The 16,746-nt window shown below is 42.8% G+C and overlaps 1 protein-coding gene and 1 long non-coding RNA gene across 8 annotated transcripts in view; one reads left to right on the top strand and one right to left on the bottom strand.

Annotated features, from left to right (window-relative positions):
- Positions 1 to 2,421: 2,421 nt before the first annotated feature.
- Positions 2,422 to 10,310, bottom strand: LOC129695321 (uncharacterized). Its single transcript, XR_008723144.1, has 3 exons — positions 10,159 to 10,310; positions 5,231 to 5,325; positions 2,422 to 4,569 (listed from the first exon to the last, which is right to left on the bottom strand). It is a non-coding gene; the product is annotated as an uncharacterized LOC129695321 (long non-coding RNA).
- A 123-nt stretch (positions 10,311 to 10,433) lies between these two features.
- Positions 10,434 to 16,746, top strand: part of fcho2 (FCH and mu domain containing endocytic adaptor 2) — a 156,117-nt gene continuing 149,804 nt past the window's right edge. For 2 of the 7 annotated variants that reach the window (XM_055632159.1, XM_055632158.1), the window contains exon 1: positions 10,438 to 10,800. In XM_055632159.1, the coding sequence (XP_055488134.1) occupies positions 10,774 to 10,800 (27 nt within the window). In that variant the 5' untranslated portion in view covers positions 10,438 to 10,773. Of the gene's footprint in view, positions 10,801 to 16,746 lie in introns of all 7 variants that reach the window. The other 5 variants (XM_055632157.1, XM_055632160.1, XM_055632161.1 and 2 more) reach the window with 5 other exon arrangements.

Raw genomic sequence — 16,746 nt, 5'->3', positions numbered from 1 at the left:
CAAATATACCACCAATAAAATCTTGTTATATGCAGATGATGTACTTTTATACATTACTAATCCCCAAGTTAGTATTCCTAATGTTCTAAACATTTTAGAACAATTTGGTTCTTTCTCGGGATACAGAATAAATTTGAATAAAAGTGAAATAATGCCAATAAAAGACCAAGACCCTTCTCAACTCTAACAATTTCCTTTCAGAATTATTACTGAAAAGTTCAGATATCTTGGAAGTTACGTGACTAGAAAGTATTCCTCTCGGTTTAAAATAAACTTCCCACCATTAATCACTAAACTATAAGACTACATTCAATTTCGGAAAACACTTCCTTCCGCAACTTTTACATTTATTTCAATCAATAGTAATATATCTCCCTAAAAGCTTTAAAAAAAAATTGATTCTAATGTCACTAACTTTGTTTGGGACTACAAAACCCATAGAATACACAAAAGACATTTGTGCAAAGAAAATGGAGGATTAGCTCTACCTAATTTTCTTTTTTACTACTGGGCAACTAATATTAAAAATATAACTTTCTGGTTGGACGATACATGTCAACATGTAAATTGGTTAAAAAAAGAGAGGGGAGATTGTTTGCCTTTTAGTATAGGCTAGAGATCCTCCTATCTCCAATACATTTGAATAAGTCAACGTATGAGCATAATCTGATACTACATAGTACTATCCGTAACTGGAAACAGCTGAAATTCAGTCTTGAGAAACATGTCTCTCCTTCTTCCTATTGCAAATAATCCCTCGTTTAAACCGTCTACTTTAGATATGGTGTTTGTTCAATGGAAGAACCTGGATATCAATACTGTGGGAGACCTCTATAAGGAGACTCTCTCTTCTTTTCAAGAACTAATGGAGGAATATCACTTGAACGGCAACATGTTTTTTTAGATACCTACAAATCCGAAATTATGTGAAAACATATACACAAGGTTGTCCTCTTATGGGTCCAGATATATAAGACGATTGTTTGAATAGACATGCCGATACAAGTAAGTTGATATCTTACATTTGTAACACTCTTCTAAATATTGACAGCCCACCTTCTGAGATTTATAGGCGAGCATGGGAGGACGAGCTGGGTTTACCCATTTCGAAAGATATATGGGAGGAAAGCCTACTACTATACATACATTACTGTTCTTTAAATGCCAGGCATTGCCTGTTGCAATTCAAAGTATTGCATAGGTTATATTACTCAAAAAACAAATTGAACAAGATCTTCCATTCTGTCTCGCCTCTCTGTGATAAATGTTACTTCCAATGTTACTTCCAATAAGCTACCCTAACCCATTCTTTTGTATCCTGTATAAAAATACAAAAGTTCTGGACGGGAATATTCATTTCTAAAACACTCAAAATTCATTTGGTCAGATTCAAAATTAATAATATTAGGAATGTCAGAGGACTGCCCTAAGTTGTATTGTATTGTATTCCTTTATTGTTATTCAGACTTTTCAGTCTGAATGAAATTTCGTGCCTTGCAGTCATAACATAGAATAAAATAACAAAACACACAATACACAGATTTAACATCCACCACAGTGAGTCAACCATGCACCTCCTCGCTGTGATGGAAGGCCAGTCTTAAAGTCCTTGTCTCTTCCCTCCTTGTTCTCCCTCTGCGCTGAGGCTTCCGATGTTGCAGGCTTCCGATGTTGGGACCCCGCCGGGTGATGGTAAGTCCCGCAGCTGAATCCGAGCTCCGCGAACGGGCCGATTCAAACTCCGCGGCCCGGGGCGGTCGAAGCTGCCACCCTCCAGTCCAGCGGACGAAGCAGCTGTTGCGGGAGCTCCGGAGAACCGGTCACCAACCTGGGACCTGCGAGCTCCCGACGATGTCGTCCACTGGGCCCACGGCCAAGGCTCCAAAGTCGGGCTGCCGCCGCTGCAACGCCACCACAGCCCCGAAGTCAGCCAGCCTCACATTGGTAAGTCCTGGCTCTGCCTCCGGAGCCTCAAGGTCAGTCCCAGTTGGAGGCCGCCAGCTCCGCGATTAGGCCTCAGCGCAGACGGAGATGGATATTCCAAGTTAAAGATATTCCAAAGACGCTTCCTCGACTATGGTTTAATAACTGTAAAAACATACTTAAATTCTGGAAAAAGATAATAGTTCCCACAGTGAAGATGTGGATCACAGAAATGACCGAGACATTACATTTAGAAAAAAATAAGGCTTGTTTTGTGTGACAAACCAGATCAATTTTCCAAAATATGATCTCCTTTCATTGAATTTCTTCAACAACATAATGATTGAACACAAATTCAAAACCAATGCTAGGGTCGGGTGAGCGGGCGTAGGGGTGGGTAGTGGGATATATCTATTGGGTTTTTCTTTATTGAAATTCTTTCTTTTCTTTTTCCTTTCTTCTTCCTTTCCCTTCTTTCCTTTTTGCCAATTTACTTATTAGTTTATAAAATGTTAAAACTGAAGCTGCACGATAATTGTATAATTGTTATGTCAATTACTTTCTCTTTGTACAATTGCTTCTAATAAAATAAATATTAAAAAAAAAAGAAAAGGTGGCATGCATCACCATTGAATATCATGGCTAATAAGCCCCAGGTCTCAACTCTTCAGTGCCAGTTCTAAATAACCAAAAATAATTGGCTACCTCAAGTGTCAAGAGAGTTTTATTGTCATGTGTTCCAGATAGGACAATGCAATTCTTGCTGCAGCACAACAGAATATGTAAACATAATCCAAAACGGGAGATAAAGTACAGTGTGTCTATAGACCAGATATACACAATAAATAAACAGATATAGTGCAATAATAATAATAATAATAGACTGTTATTGTTCAGAGCTTCTTTGATATTGTTTAATATCCTGATGGCTGTGGGGAAGAAGCTGCTCCTGAACATGGATGTTAGATTTCAGGCTCCTGTACCTTCTTCCCGATGGCAACGGTGAGATGAGTGTGTGGCCAGGATGGTGTGGGTCTTTGATGATGTTGGCAGCCCTTTTGAGGCAACGACTGCGATAGATCCCTTCGATGGTGGGGAGTTCAGAGCCGGTGATGGACTGGGCAGTGGTCACAACATTCTGCAGTATTTTCCGCTCCTGGACGTTCAAATTGTCAAACCAGGCCAGGATGCAGCCAGTCAGCATGCTCTCTACTGTGCACCAGTAGAAGTTCGAGAGAATCCTAGACATACCAACTTTCCGTAATCTTCTCAGGAAGTAGAGGCTCTGATGTGCCTTCTTTATAATTGCACCAGTGTGTTGGGACCAGGAATTTGAAGTTTTTGACCCTTTCCACTATCGTCCTGTTAATATAAACAGGATTGTGTGCCCCCATCCTTCCCCTTCCAAAGTCCACAATTAGTTCCTTGGTTTTACTGGTGTTGAGAGCCAGGTTGTTGTGCTGGCACCATTTGGTCAATCGGTCGATCTCACTTCTGACACATCACCATCTGTGATTTGTCCCATAACAGTGGTGTCGCCAGCGAACTTGATGATGGATACGCACTATGTCCAGCTACACAGTCATGAGTATAGAGTACAGCAGGGGGCTGAGCACGCAGCCTTGAGGTGCTCCCATGTTGATTGTTATCGAGGATGACATATTTCCACCAATACGGACACACTGTGGTCTGTGGATGAGGAAGTCGAGAATCCAATTGCAGAGGGATGCGCAGAGACCCAAATCTGTGAGCTTGGTAACCATCTTGGAGGGGATGATGTATTAAACGGCGAGCTGTAGTCTATGATCAGCCTGACGTACGATTTTTTGTTGTCCAAGTGGTCCAGAGCGGAGTGGAGAGCCAGTGAGATCGGATATCCACCGTTGACCTGTTGTGGCGGTAAGCAAACTGCAGTGGGTCGAGGTTCTTGTTGAGGTCGAGGTAGGAGTTGATTTGCGCCATAATCAACCTCTCAAAGCACTTCATCATCACAGACGTTAGTGCCACTGGTCGATAGTCATTGAGGCACGTCACCTTGCTCTTCTTGGGGACCGGTATTATTGATGCCCTTCTAAAGCAGGTGGGAATCTTAGACCTCAGAGGTTGAAAATGTCCGCAAAAACTCCAGCCAGTTAGTCTGCACAGGTTTTGAGAACACGACTGGGTATACCATCAGGTCCAGGCGCTTTCCGAGGGTTCATCCCTCTGAAGGATCTTCTGACGTCAGCCTCTGTGACTGAAATACCATCACGGTGAATGGGGGCTCGGGAAGGCACATCAGTATTTTCCCTATCAATGCATGTGTATAACGCGTTGAGCTCGTCAGGGAGTGATGCTTCGCTGTCGTGTGAGCTGCCTCCTGATTTTGCCTTGTAGGAGGTGATGGCATTCAAGCCCCGCCACAGTTGCCGAACATCCGTCTCATCCTCCAGCTTAGAGCAGAGTTCCTTTTGACCTTTTTGATGGCCTTACCAAGGCCGTATCTGAACTTCTTGTAGACCTCTGCATTGCCAGACCTGAATGCCCGGGATCTGGTCTTCAGAAGAATGCGGATCTCATGGCTCATCCAAGGCTTCTGGTTAGGGATAGAGCGATAGGCATCCTTGATAGTCGTGCAGCAGTGGTCGAGGGTTTGGTCCTCTGGTGCTGCAGGAGACATGTGGTGGAAGTTAGAGAGAGAGATTAAAATATTTCCAATGATCTCCTGTTCAAAACCCAGAGAACTGCAGAAATTCTCCACCCTTTGAGAGTAGAACTCATGTTCCCTTTGTTCAAGATATTTGTGGAAATATCTCTGCATAAATGTTCCTAACCTCAAAAGTCTAAAGCAGTTCCTGATAGGATGACCCACCTTCCAGACTTGTATTTTCTTTAAGGACAATACATTTGTAAAAATATTTTTAACCTCGAATTTCTCTTTGTGTACTATTTGACCTCTTTGCATTGTTAGAGCAGCAACTATTTTTATTACTTACACAGCTTGATCCCTCTGTACTCTACTCGTTTGTAGTCTCACTATATTTAAATAAGTCTGCTTCGACAATCACCACTCATCAAAATATAAGACCTCACACTTTCCTACCTTAAACTACATTTGCCAAGTTTTTGCCCATTTGTTCTGCATTCTACAGACTCTACAGACTCCCAAGGATCATTATTGCAGAATACGCTCCAATGTATTTTCACATCATCATTTTCAGTCTGAAGAAGGGTCTCAACCTGAAACAAAACCCATCCGATGCTGCCTTGCCCGCTGAATTATTCCAGCATTTTGTGCCTTTTTTCACGTTATCAAATTTTGACATACCTCACTCAATGTCCCGTCCTCCCAAGTCATTTCAATGGTCAATAGTTGAGGTGTGGAAATTGATCCTTGGGGCACTCCACTAGTTATTTACAAGTCTGTAAAATACCATTTTATTCTTATTTACAGTATTCTGTAATGACCAGTCCATGTTGTGATCCCTATACAGGTTGGAATCATCCAATGGCTTTTAAAGGAAATGGTGCAGGATGCAGTAACTGGTGTTGTGAGCTTGTGGGTACATAATTACATGGGACAAAGGCCTTTAAAAGGTGTGTGGGTTTTATACCCGTGGACATCCTTGCATATCATCTGCCAGGAGGTCAAATCCTTGCACGAACCCCTACAAAACCTGTAAAACTAAGCACAGTTATGTCTAGACTGCAAGCCAAAAGGAAATGTGGGAACAAACCAAGGCATTTGCAGATGAAACCAGAATTCTGGCCTCCACTGTTGTCCAAGTGCTGATCATGTTGAGGAAGAACATGACAGTGCATGTGGATTGTGTGGAGAAATGCAATGAAGCTGCAATGCTCACAGCTGCAGAGGAGGTTGAAAGCATCCCAGAGGATGGGCAGAGTCAAATGACATGGAGGGAGGTACTAACGTTCAAGCAATCACAGGCAGTGAGACCCGTGAAGTCGCATAGGACAATGATAGTTCTTGATTGAATAAATCAGGAATAAAAAGAGCCCGGGGGTGGGCGGAAGTGATACTGACAACGCAAAAATTAAAAACACTAATACAGCCAGCTCTGAGGAAAGGGGCAACAATGAAAGAGTGTGGCACACCTAATCTTTGAAACTGGGAGCACAGTATTTAACACCACATTCTACACTTCTGAGAGCTGCTCAGCTTCAAGGGACTCCAGTGCTGAGAACCTGGGAGCAGCAGCCTTGAAGACTAGTCAGAATAAAGGATGTAACAAATTGCGAACCAAGCAGATCTCTCTTCAATGTCACCTACGTTATAGTAGAACTCGATCCTGCAGAGAAGGGGAGACATCTCAGATCAGGGTATGTGCAACAGTTCGTGCCATGCTTAGACTGTAACTAACTGCTGTGACATGACTATTGATCTTGAACCTTGCCTTAATAGTTTAAAAATTGCAACCATTAATAGGGATTTTACTGTGATCGTCTTCCAAACTAACCCATGCCCATGGCAACAACACTAAGGCACACACCATCCTGACTTGGAAATACCTTTACCATTGCTAGGTCAAATTCCTGGAATTCCCTCCCCAATAGTATTGTGGGCATAACTGTACCTCAAGGACAGTGGTAGTTCACAACAGTCACCACCATTAATGGGGCAATTAAGGATGTAACATTAAATGCTGGCTTTGTATGAAACCCTCACCCCTTGAATGAATAAATAAATAGGTATAGCATTAAGACGATCTTGTTTATAGCTTCTCCAAGGACATCCCCGGACTTGCCTACACGAGACATTGCCAAAATTCTCTCCAGTCTTTCCCCAGCCTTACTGCAGGTGGATATTTATCTCCTTCCAATGAAGTATGAAGGGTATCTGGTCAGATTGTAATTCTCTTTCTATATAATCTACCTGACCGGTTCAATAATTTTCTGTTTTATTTCGGTTTCTGTTTGTTGACCCTGGTATTTCTAGCCCAAATTTGCCTTGGAACAAGCCATTTGCAAATATGATATTTCAAGTGCAGGTTATTTTTGGCATAAATTCAGGTTCCACGATCTGTCGTGCTAGCTCACAAAATGTCATGCTTATGTTGGACCCTTCCATTTGATTGTACACTGTCCTAGACTGAAACAATTGCCGTAGCAAGTTTCTGCTAATTGAGTCTGTTTACAAATTTTCCAAGAAATCTTAAAACAAAGGATTCCATTTTAAATGTAAGGGTATAGACAGTTTGTGTAAATGGCGCCTAGCAAATTTAAATGGAATTAAATGCACCAAAAATGCACATTTCCATTAATTTGACAAATATATAGTCTATGTGGAAATGTTAAATCACAGAAAATGAATTTTAAATGATTTCCCTTGGTATGTGATATTCTGTAACAAATCCTTTAGTACCAATGTATCAGGTTGCCATTCGAAAATAATTATATTTCAATGAAAAATTACATTCTTGCTTAGGTTCTGGCCAATTTTGTTTGTATTTACAAAAATCTGAACAAAAGCTTGAATCATGAAATAATGTTAAACAGCAGCTAAAACTGTGCTTAAATTAAAAACGTTAAAAAATATCACGCCATGTAAAAGTAAATGATCTCAATATGAAACGATTACTTATTTAACTTGACACAATCCTACTCGTGCATCATGGAAAGTTCTGCAAATTATTCTGTTGCATTCTCCTTGAAGTTAACATACATCAAGCTAACTAAATGTTATAAAATGTCTAACAAAAATCTCTAACTTAATAATACCCTCAATAATAACAGATTTCCAAAAAATTACTTGCATATTTGACAAGATAATTTATATCTCCCACCAAACCCTTAAATAAATTTGAGGTTAAAACTGATAAGGTTATGGGTCTGTTTAAGGAGAATTTTCAGAACATTCCATGATGCATGAGTAGGATTGTGTCAAGTTAAATAAGTGATCATTTCATATTTCATTTTTACTTCTACATGATGTAACATTTTTGATTTGAGTTTAAGATTTGTAAATGGCCAGAATTTAATTTTTAGTTAATACAATTAATAACATTTAATGTGGTAGTGTAAATCTAAAGTAGCAATTTTGACCAATAATAGAGCAAAATTTCCATTGGAGTAATATCATGATATTCAATCAAAAATTCCAACTAACCAATTTATTGAATTAATTGCTATTGTCTACCAAGCATTTAAAACTAATTATAGACAAATTAGTAATAGGCACATTAGTAATTCTGACAACAACGCAAATTAATTGGAAAACAAAATGTACCCATGATTTTGGTTCATAGGTAATGTGGAAGATACTTGCCGGGTTCGGTATATTCTTTGCAGATGGAAATCAAATTTCTCAGACTGATAATCTTTATCAGAATAGGGAAAATAATTGATTAAAGGAAAGCTTTCAATTGTAGAGAAAGGGTTGCAGTATGAAAGAACTAAAGGGAAGGTGTACATTTAGGAGAAGGCGTACATTGGGGAGAAGGCAGAAGAGATAAAAAAACAAAAGTGATGGAGAAGCTGCCAGAAAGACTGTTGAAGACTGGTGAATAACAAACGTTATGTCAGGAGACATTGAATAAACTGGTCAATAAGCTTATTTTCCCCTCGCAGTAGGTGCCTACAAAAAAATAGTAGCTCTCCAGCAATGAAAGAACTAAGTTGAAGTAGCTATATTTTTCTCTCAACATCTGTTAACATTATATATTATATATAGCTGAAGGATAGTCATAGCTGCTGTTTAGACAACTGCAATAACAATTTTAAGGTCTTAAGGTCCCACAGAAAGCAATGAAAAACTTTGCCTCGGGGATAAATGGTGGCCATGACAGCGGAATTCCTCTGCTGCACCTTGAATATGGAGACAAAAACATTGGTTGAACTGGGTTACATGGGAAAGGCTGAAGCAAAAGTAAAAGCTAGTACCAGTGAAAGTTTAGGTCTGATGTGACAGATATAGATAAAAGATCTATTAAAAAGGAAGTGCATTGTTGTATATTCTTTTCATGTATCGATAGCAAAAGCAAGATCAAAACAATGTTGAAAGATATTCTAATTTCCCCAAAAATACAATGCAAAGTGACTACCACATACCAGTTTTACAAATAAAAACAAGATAATTGGAATAAAACCTATTACTTATAGTGAGCTGCACAGCACAGAAACGGCTCTTCAGCCCATATTGTCCATAGAAACATAAATGCCTGCATTTGGCCCCTTCATATCCATATGTCTGTCCAAATGTTTTTAAATGTCAAATGTATCTACTTCTATAGCTATTTTAAACATTTGGATGACAATGTAAAGCTCCAGATGACACTAACATGGGGTAGAGTGAACAGTGATGAAGGATATTTAAGTTTGCAACAAGATCTGGATCAGTTGGTCAACGAATAGCAAATGGAATTGAATTCTGACAAGTATTAGGTATTGCATTTTGGTATTTCGAACCAAGACAGGACTTGCACGGTAAATATTAATGTTTGATGTGTCAATCCTAACTGTCACTGTGTCTCATGTTGTCACTTGCGGGCGGAGCATCAAGGCAAACTCCTTGCATGTGAATACTTGGCCAATAAACTTATTCGTTCATTCATTCAAATGGTGGAGCCCTGGAGGGTGTAACAAATGACAGTCGCGGGGATTTACATGGGTGCCCGCCTTCAAAGTTTATTAACGTTACCAAATTTGCTTAAACACTTTCAGCAGAGCAATGCTCCAGCAAACCCTGGAGTTTGCCTATCCCACTGCTTGCAGACAGATTGATGTGCCCAGCTCCTCAAAGATAGACACAAAATGCTAGAGTAACGCAGCAGAGCAGGCAGCATCTCTAGAGAGAAGGCATGGGTGACGCTTCGGGTCGAGACCATTTTTCAGACTGAAGATGTCCATGTCACCCATTCATCTCTAGAGATGCTGCCTGACTCGCAAGTTACTCCAGCATTTTGTGTCTCGGGTGTAAACCAGCATCTGCAGTTCCTTCCTACACATAAGGAAAATGTAGAATGGCTAATTGTTGGCTGAGATGAAGGTGACAGGCGGCAAAAAATAATCAGAACAGTGAAACCTGTCGGAGAACTAGCGTGGGGGGCACTAGGAACGGAGAGAGAGGGAAAGCAGGGAGTCTGAAGAAGGGTCTCGACCCGAAACGTCACCTATTCCTTCGCTCCATAGATGCTGTCTCACCATCTGAGTTCCTCCAGCATTTTTGTCCACCTTCCAGTTACTTACTGAAGTCAGGCTGGTTCTAGTCTGAAGAAGGGTCTCGACCCGAAACCTCACCTATTCATTTTTCTCCAGAGATGCTGCCGATCCCGCTGAGTTACTCCAGCATTTTGTGTCTCTAATCTTCTATTATAAGGGTAACTTGTAAAGGTTCTCTTGAAGTCGGGGGGGGGGTCGTTGTTCCTCGGCCGGCGCTGGGGTGTCGCGCGTGGCCGCCCCTCCCCTCCGCTCCGCTCTCGAGCGTACCCGCCCCGCCCCGCCCCGCCGCACGCGCCCGTGAGCGCGCTCCCGCCGCCGCGCGTGCATGCATGCATGCGCCGTGGTGACAGGCGGCACTGGGGCGGGCCGCTCGCTCGCTCGCTCGGACAAGTGGCAGCGACGCCGCCGCCACCGCCGCGTCCGCACTGCCCCCCAACCCCAGCCCCAGCCCTGCGGGTCTGTTTAAAATACTCCCACACAAACTATTCATTTTGTTGTCGGGAGACACACAACAACAACAAAAACATTTAAAACGCTAAACCGACCCTTTTTTTTTTCCCCCCCCTCTCCTCCCTCATCCTTACCATTTCCACCCTTTCCATTTTACATCTTTAAAAAAAACCCCAACAACCCGATCGGGGCGGGAGGTTGGTTGTTCACCGGAGAAGCGGCAGCAACGTCGACGGCTCTAAGATGTCGCAGTTCGTGGATAATTTCTGGGTACGTCCGTTGCTTCATGTCACTTTTTAAAAATAATAATAATAATAATGTTCGCGGCGAAGGAATGTTCTCGTCCGCCTGCTTTGTTTTTTGCGTTGTGTTAAGGCGCTGGGGCTTGTGTGTTTAAGAGCGGGGCTGGGGAGCGCTGGTGGAGGTGGTGGTGGTGGTGAGTGGCTGAGGGAGCAAGGCTCTCGGCTTGTGCTTGAGGCGAGGGCGCCGGCTCGGGCCTTACGGCGCCGCTTCAGCCCCGAGCGCAACCGAACTTGCACGTCGTGGGTGGGACGGAGATTGTCCCGCCCAACCCGCTGATTGGTGCAACGCCCCTGGGAACCGACCGTCCGCTTTTCTCATTGGCTAATGTGGACGGCCGTCAACATGTGCCTGCTCTTCCGTAAACAAGTTAGTGTGGCGGGTGGCAGGCAATTGAAACACTGTTGTGGATAAACACATTCAAGAGTGTTTTATTGTAATATGCCCCAGATAAAACAGTGAAATTCTTACTTGCAGCGGCACAACAGAATATGTAAACAATATAACAAACGAGAAAAAAGTTCGCTGTGTATGTGTGTACATATGCATACACACACACACTCACTCGGGCACACTCACACATACATATATGTAGGAAAGAACTGTAGATGCTGGTTTAAATCGAACGTAGACACAAAATGCTGGAGTAACTCAGCGGGACGGGCAGCATCTCTGGAGAGATGTGGAATGTTCCAATGAATATTGGGTGTTTCCCATTTATATTTCACGAACGTAGGGTGTTTCAGGATTGGCATTATAAACTGATATGGTGCTAGGAGAGCAGATGCTTGTTTGTCCTGACGGAATCAACGAGTTAAATTTGTGTTAGCCAAAATATTTACCTTTTCAGCCGCACCCAACAGTTGTCAAATCTGGAGACACTGAAAGAGTAACACGTTACTGTAAACTATACTCAGTAGCTCGGTCAGGATTTATAGAAAGAAAACAGAATTTAAAGTCGAAGACCTTTCATCACAATTTTGTTTAACCATATCTGTTGTCTTAGATCAGAAATCTGTAATGATGGGTTTTGTGAAATGGGAATCAAGCATTTAAAAAAAAAATGAATCTCGATAATCTATGTACTTTAGATACCAAACGTGATTAGAAAGTTTCCCCAGGAAAACAAAATAATTTACATTTATCTCAATTTGGAGGCAAAATAATTTTTTGTTCATGGAAGTGTTACTTTCCCTGAACAGATCAAGATATAGTTGGTGAGTTACTTGTAATGATTTCAGCTGAAAATGTTTTCTGGACTTTGAATTAGTGCAAGTGTGTAATGATCCTGAAAGTATTTTGGAATTCTGATTTCCTCCTTAGCATTATATAGCACTTAGCTATATAAAGTTAAATAGCACTTGGAACTGCTACCCTCTCATAGCAGATCAGGTACACCTTAGTCAAATGGGGGTGGGGGTTTGTTCAGTATAGAGTCTTAGCATTCAAATAGAAATTCTGCAAAAGAACATTTGGCCCTTTGAACCTGTTCCATCATTCATCTTCTACCTCAACATCATTTCACTGCATTGTCCCCATGATTCCCAATTCCTTTAATATCCAAAAATATATTGATCTTTGTATTGCATAAACAAAATGACAGTCTCTGCAGTCCATTGGATAGAAAATATTAAGATTCACCAATCTGCGTGGCAAAAGTTACTCTTTAACTCAGTTCTAAATGACTTATTCTGAGGCTGTGAACCCCTGGTTCTACTGAAAACATTATTTTACATCTAACTCTTGAAGGATTTTGTAAGATTAATGAGATGTCATTCTTCTAAACTGTATAGGCATACAGTGCAGACATTGGCACTTTAACCCATCAAAGCCATGCCAACCATTGAGCTGCCATTTGCACTAATTTTACACAAATGCTATTTAATTCTCCACACATGCCTATCAACTTTCACCCCCCCCCCCCCCCCCCCCGTGCCCAAAATTCTACCACTGATGTACGCATAAAGTCAATTTACAGTGGCCAATTAAGCTATCAATTTGCGCATCTTTGTGATATGGAAAGAAACCGAAGCATCCCAGGGAAATGCATGTGATCACAAAGAATGAGCGAAGTAACACCATAGAGTCATACAGCACCATAGACTCATCTAAGCTAGTCCAAATTGACCGCGTTTGGCCCATATCCCTCTAAACCTTCTTCCATCCATGTACATGTTCAAGTGTCTTTTAAATGCTGTTATAGTACCTGCCACAACTATCTTTTCTGGCAACTTGTTCCAGACACCCGTCAGCCAGTGAGTGAAAACGCTGCCCCTCAGGTTCATATTAAATCTTTCCCCTCTCAACCTAAACCTATGTTCTTTGGTTCTTGATTCCTCTACTCTGGGCATGAGACTCTGTGTATTCACCCCTCATGATTGTATACACCTGTACAAGATTAACCCTCATTCTCCTGCACTCCAAGAAATAAAGTCCTAGCCAGTCCAACCATTCCCTATAGCTCGGGCCTAAGAGTCCTGGCAACATCCTTGTAAATCTTCTCTGTGCTTGTTCCAGCTGAATGACATCCTTTCTTTTGCAGAGTGACAAAAACTGAACGCTTGTGGCATCACAAGCATGTTGTATAACTAACATTATGAGTCAATTTCTATACTCAGTACCCTAACTGATGAAGGCCACTTAGTACGGGAGACAAATGTACTGACTGTGTGGGCAGACACTTTGGTAGTGATTGCCCATGGGGTTCACTGTCAAGGACTTAATAATGCAGAGAGCATTATAAACAGTGGATCGATTAACCCTGGAAAGGGGGGGGACTTCTCTCTGGGGGGGGGGGGGGGAGTTGGACCCAGGAATCTGAAGCAGGAATTTTCTTGAGGTTATTAACGACAGATAAATTGATGGGAAGGGTTTAGAGGGCTATGGGCCACATGCAGGCAAATAGGACTACCCCAAGACGCCAACTTGGACGGCACGGCCAAGCTGGGCCGAAGGACCTGTTTCCGTGTTGTACATCACCATGACAAAGGCCTATCCAGTTGGATTGACATGTTTTGTATATTTCCTTTCTAAAGATGCAGTGTATTTTGATGACTATTGCACACTGCAGACCAGAAGCGCCTTCAATACCCTGAGAGAAGGGATGGGTGGGTTAGGTGAGCAGGAGAGTGGGGTTGTTTGCAGTTGCAGAGGGAGGGGGCAAAGGCGGTACAGTTCCCAGTCTCAGCTCCTGTTCTACCGAGCGCGTGGACGTGGACGGGTGGGTTGGTTGTGGGCGGCCTATGGTGTAGCAGAGCCGGCGTGCCCACTGACTCCCATCTCCCCCCCCCCCCCCCCCGGTCCGGGGCCATGCCGGGAGAGAGCCCCCGAGCACCTGCCCCGGGGCGACTGGCACTGACCTGCTGGCGTCGCCGATGTGAAGACAGTGGAAAGCCCCTGCGCCCGGTGCAATGGGCGGGGAGCTGGAGAGGGGAGGGAAAGGGTCACACACATGGCCAAGATGCAGAGGGGTGGGGGTGGCGACACACAGGCCAACAATAAGTGGAAAAAGACAGAAACACCGACGCGCAAAGGAGACATACAATTGTTCATGATCTCTTTCGCGTTAAGGCGGGTGATTGTCGCCTGCCCGCTGTTTCTGATGCTAAAGCCTTGGGATCGTTGCCCTTCGTATTGGCGTGGAGGGGGAGGTGGGTACTCTGCTGTTTGATCGCCCCCTGCTATCCCAGGGACAGGGAGACACAGCGGATTTTGAGACTGGTGGGCAATCACTACCAAAGAGTCTGCCCACACAGTCAGTATACCTCTCCTACACTTGTCTCCTGTACTAAGTCACCCAACCCCCCCCCCCCCCCCCCCCCCCTCCCCCCCCCCACATTTCCCTCCCAACTCCAGTCCCTTCCCGACGCCCTGGGAAACTGAAGGGAGCGACAATCAACTGCCACGGATACAAATAATGTCATACACAAGAAAGGGCAGATGCTGGTTGACAAAAAGTGAACATAGTGCTGGAATAATACAAAGACGCAGCAGAATTTTGGAAACGTCATCCCGTCACCCATTCCTTCTCTCCAGAGATGCTGCCTGTCCCGCTGAGTGACCATACTGTGGGAATTCACATGTGTATGAAGCATAGAGAGACGCTCTGGCACTGGCCCTTTGTAGGTCATATCAATAGATGCGGCCACGCTGAATTCTATCTTTAACTCAAAGCCGCAAGATGGAGCTGTCTTCTTTAACACTGTTGCTTCGCCGCCACCGCCTCCTTGCTGCACAATAGCAGCAAGTGTGGGGCCGAGATCCTGCCTAGTTTTTTTAAGTTCTGAAATGGAATAACTTTCAATACTGAATCAGAATATACTTACTGTATGAGATGCTGTCCAGCTCCTCTATTTGATACTTAAAACAGGCCTTCATTCACGGTTGGCTCAAGAGTAACTCGGGAGAGGAACTTGGTAACTCGGGAGAGGAACTTGGTAAGAGGAACTTGGTAACCCGGGAGAGGAACTTGGTACATCGCAGAAATGAGAAGTAAACGGCAAAGTTAGACATACACGTGGGAACTCGTTTAAAATCGTGAACAAAAACTTGGAATCTCGTAGACAGCCACGAGTGTGATTTTTTTTCTTTCACTCGGGATCACTCGTGGGTGGACTCGCACCGTGAGACAGGGCCTTTAGCATTTATTTACATTAAACTCCATTATCAATTCCTCCATCCACTTGTCTAGTTGATCAAGTTCCTGTTGTAATTGTGGACAATCATCCTCACAATCTACAATGCCACTTTACTGTCTTCTGCAAACTTACTCATCATGACGTACATTCTCATCCAAGTTGTTGTCATAAACCGCAAACATCAATGGGCCCAGCACCGATCCCTGGGGCACACCACCAGTCACAGGCCTCCAGTCAGAAAAACAACCTTCCATCACCATCCTTTGCTTTCTTTCATGAAGCCAATTCTGCCTTCAATTAACTAGACGATAGGGTTGAACTAGGTCTCTTGATCTGTGAGACAGCAGCTTGACTAGAATAGTAGGTGCACCCCCATCAATGGCAGTTATATCCTTTTTATGGTAAAGAGATAAATACTCTACTGGGCAGAAGAATGGAGAAACGAGTAGAGTGTGCCGCATAGCTCCAGTTTTCTCCCATATACTAAAGAAGCGTTAGTTAATTTAGATACGTTAACTGCCTATTATCAAATGCCTCAGCTGTGCAGGCAAATACTGGAATGAAGGAGGAGTTGTTGAGAACGTGGGGAGAATAAAATGTGGCATAGTCTGCTTAAACTTAGTAGAGCTGAACAGTTCATTTCTATTTTCTGAAATGTTGTTGCAAAGAAGATAAACATACCATTTGTCTATTAAATTAGTTGCTGTATCTGTGTGTTGACTTTCAGTGACATATATGCGAGAACATCTGAGTGATTTTAAACATCGGCATTGCCCACTCTTTTAACATTTAAAAAAATCATGCTGTTTTGTGCACAACAGTAGGTAACCACATTTTCGCAACCTTACATTGGATTTGTCATGTTCTTGCCCACTAATGCATTTGCTCTGTCTACTTGACGATTTTGTATATCATCCTTCTTACTCACAACCCCACTGTTGGTGATATCAGCAAATTTGGAAATACTCCATGACCACATTATTCATATAGATTGTGCATAATTAGGGCCCACTTGTGCACCACACATGTTACAGCCAGATAAAGATCTGTTAATTCCCTCTCTTCCCTTAATGTCCAATAACTTATTCTCAATCCATGTTTGTGTATTTCAGCCAACTCCATGTGCACAAACCTTGTTGACCGACCTCCTATGCGACTGATCACAGAACTCCAGCAGATCAATCAAATCATTATTTTCATCAATCCATGCCGACTCTGCCCTATCTTATGATTCCTTTCAAGGTGTTGTTGTATTGCATCCTTTATTGTTGTCTCCAGC

Source organism: Leucoraja erinacea, chromosome 3 (assembly GCF_028641065.1).
Source record: "Leucoraja erinacea ecotype New England chromosome 3, Leri_hhj_1, whole genome shotgun sequence".
NCBI lineage: Eukaryota > Metazoa > Chordata > Chondrichthyes > Rajiformes > Rajidae > Leucoraja > Leucoraja erinaceus.
Note: the sequence above shows the minus strand (reverse complement) of the source record. Positions and strands in the feature narration are given on the sequence as shown.